At 43.7% G+C, this 1582-nt stretch overlaps 1 protein-coding gene across 1 annotated transcript in view; it reads left to right on the top strand.

The window, feature by feature from the left end:
• LOC101852007 (sodium bicarbonate transporter-like protein 11) overlaps positions 1 to 1582 on the top strand; it is a gene marked incomplete in the record, with an annotated part of 104177 nt that overhangs the window by 69849 nt on the left and 32746 nt on the right. The window contains 1 exon segment of the mRNA XM_013079630.2: positions 273 to 490. Within this exon segment, the coding sequence (XP_012935084.1) occupies positions 273 to 490 (218 nt within the window).

Below are 1582 nucleotides of genomic sequence, written 5' to 3'. Positions count from 1 at the left end.
CTCTCTCTCTCCCTCTCTCTCTCTATCCATCTCTCTCTCTCTCTCCATCGATCTGTGTAAAGCGATGGTTGGAGAGTGCTAACTACTTCTAGGTCTACTTCTTTTTTCCCCCTCTGTTCTTTCTATCTGTCTATATTTTTTCCCCACCTCTGAATAACTGTTATTGTACCGATGAGCTTCTCTTAGCATACAGACCAAGTCAGTATGTCCATTGTCGGACTGACTCTTTGTAAACTCTTCTCTAAGTGAACACCTGCTATGTGTCGTTTCAGGAAAGGCAAAGGTGAAGTCGCGGGGACTGGGGGCTCCAGTCCGCCTGTGTCTCTGAAGCTGATCACTGTCCATGACGACAACAACAGCCGCAACAGCCCTGACACCGGCTCTGCCCCCTCTCCAAGACAACAGCAACAGCAGCAACAGCAACAGCAGCAACAGCAGCTGTACGACAATCCAGGTTTTGTCATGGATGGGACAAATGGTAACGTAAACGGTGAGTTTCATGTCGATTTCACGTTATCTCGGTTGGCACTACTTACTTACCTTTACCTTTTCTACACTCTGTACCACGAAATGTCGAGGGGATATGCAATTGATTTTTGTTTTTGTTTTAATAAGGTTTTTACGGCGCTCACAACTGCATAAGGTCATATGAGCGCCAAGCAATTGATTTGCATTACACACCAGTCATAAAAAAAACATTGACTTGTATTGGGATATCCAAGACTGTGGACTTGTGCTTGATTCTAGTTCTCCATGAAGCATACCATTAGACTCACCAAATGAAGGGCAGGGAGGGAAGGGTTTCGAGTAGTGGTGGGCAAAATCCGGATATTCGAATAATTCTCAGTGAAACATTATCCGAATTTAGACTCTTAGATTCTCTTTCCTGACCCATTTGCCGAAGTGGTTGCACCCATTTTTTGAAGAGGTTCTTCCAACCCATTTGTCGAAGCGGTACACATTTAATCGCAGAAGAGGTGCACAAACACTATCCGGATTTTGCTAAAGAGACTCATTGCCCAGCCCTAGTTTCAAGCGGTCTCAACAGTGACGTTTTTTCCTTCATTTGACCTACCAAGATGCACACCAGCTCAGCAATTTTATTTATTTATTTATTTTGTAGAGAGCAAAGATGGGGAAATACGATTATGTTGGTACCTGTAAGCTACGACAATGCTCGGTATAGGACATTCTAATTCAAGTCTATAATATGAACTTACGCGAATGTTTTGCTCCCCCATTAACAAAATTTAGATCATATTTTTGGAGTCTAGCGACGTTGATCCTGCTCGCCAGGGTTAAAAGCCGGTTGAATTACATACAGCAGGCCTTATCTTAGGAGAGAAAGACACTCAATAAAATAAGACTTCTCTACTTGGGAATCGAACCTTTGTCTGCTGTTGCATGCGATGATGAAGAACCTCACCACTACACCTCAGACGCCAGAATGTCGATTTGACACGCAGCGACACATAGACGTATATGTACTATAATATCCTAGATCGCGCGCCCTGACATGGTTCCGGTTCAGTATGGAGCGCACCATTTGACTCAGTTGGGAGACAATTAATAACGAGAAGTC

The sequence above is a fragment of the Aplysia californica genome, unplaced genomic scaffold (assembly GCF_000002075.1).
Source record: "Aplysia californica isolate F4 #8 unplaced genomic scaffold, AplCal3.0 scaffold00058, whole genome shotgun sequence".
NCBI classification, from domain to species: domain Eukaryota; kingdom Metazoa; phylum Mollusca; class Gastropoda; order Aplysiida; family Aplysiidae; genus Aplysia; species Aplysia californica.
The sequence above is the reverse complement of the archived record's forward strand: the minus strand, read 5'-3'. Positions and strand labels throughout refer to the sequence as shown.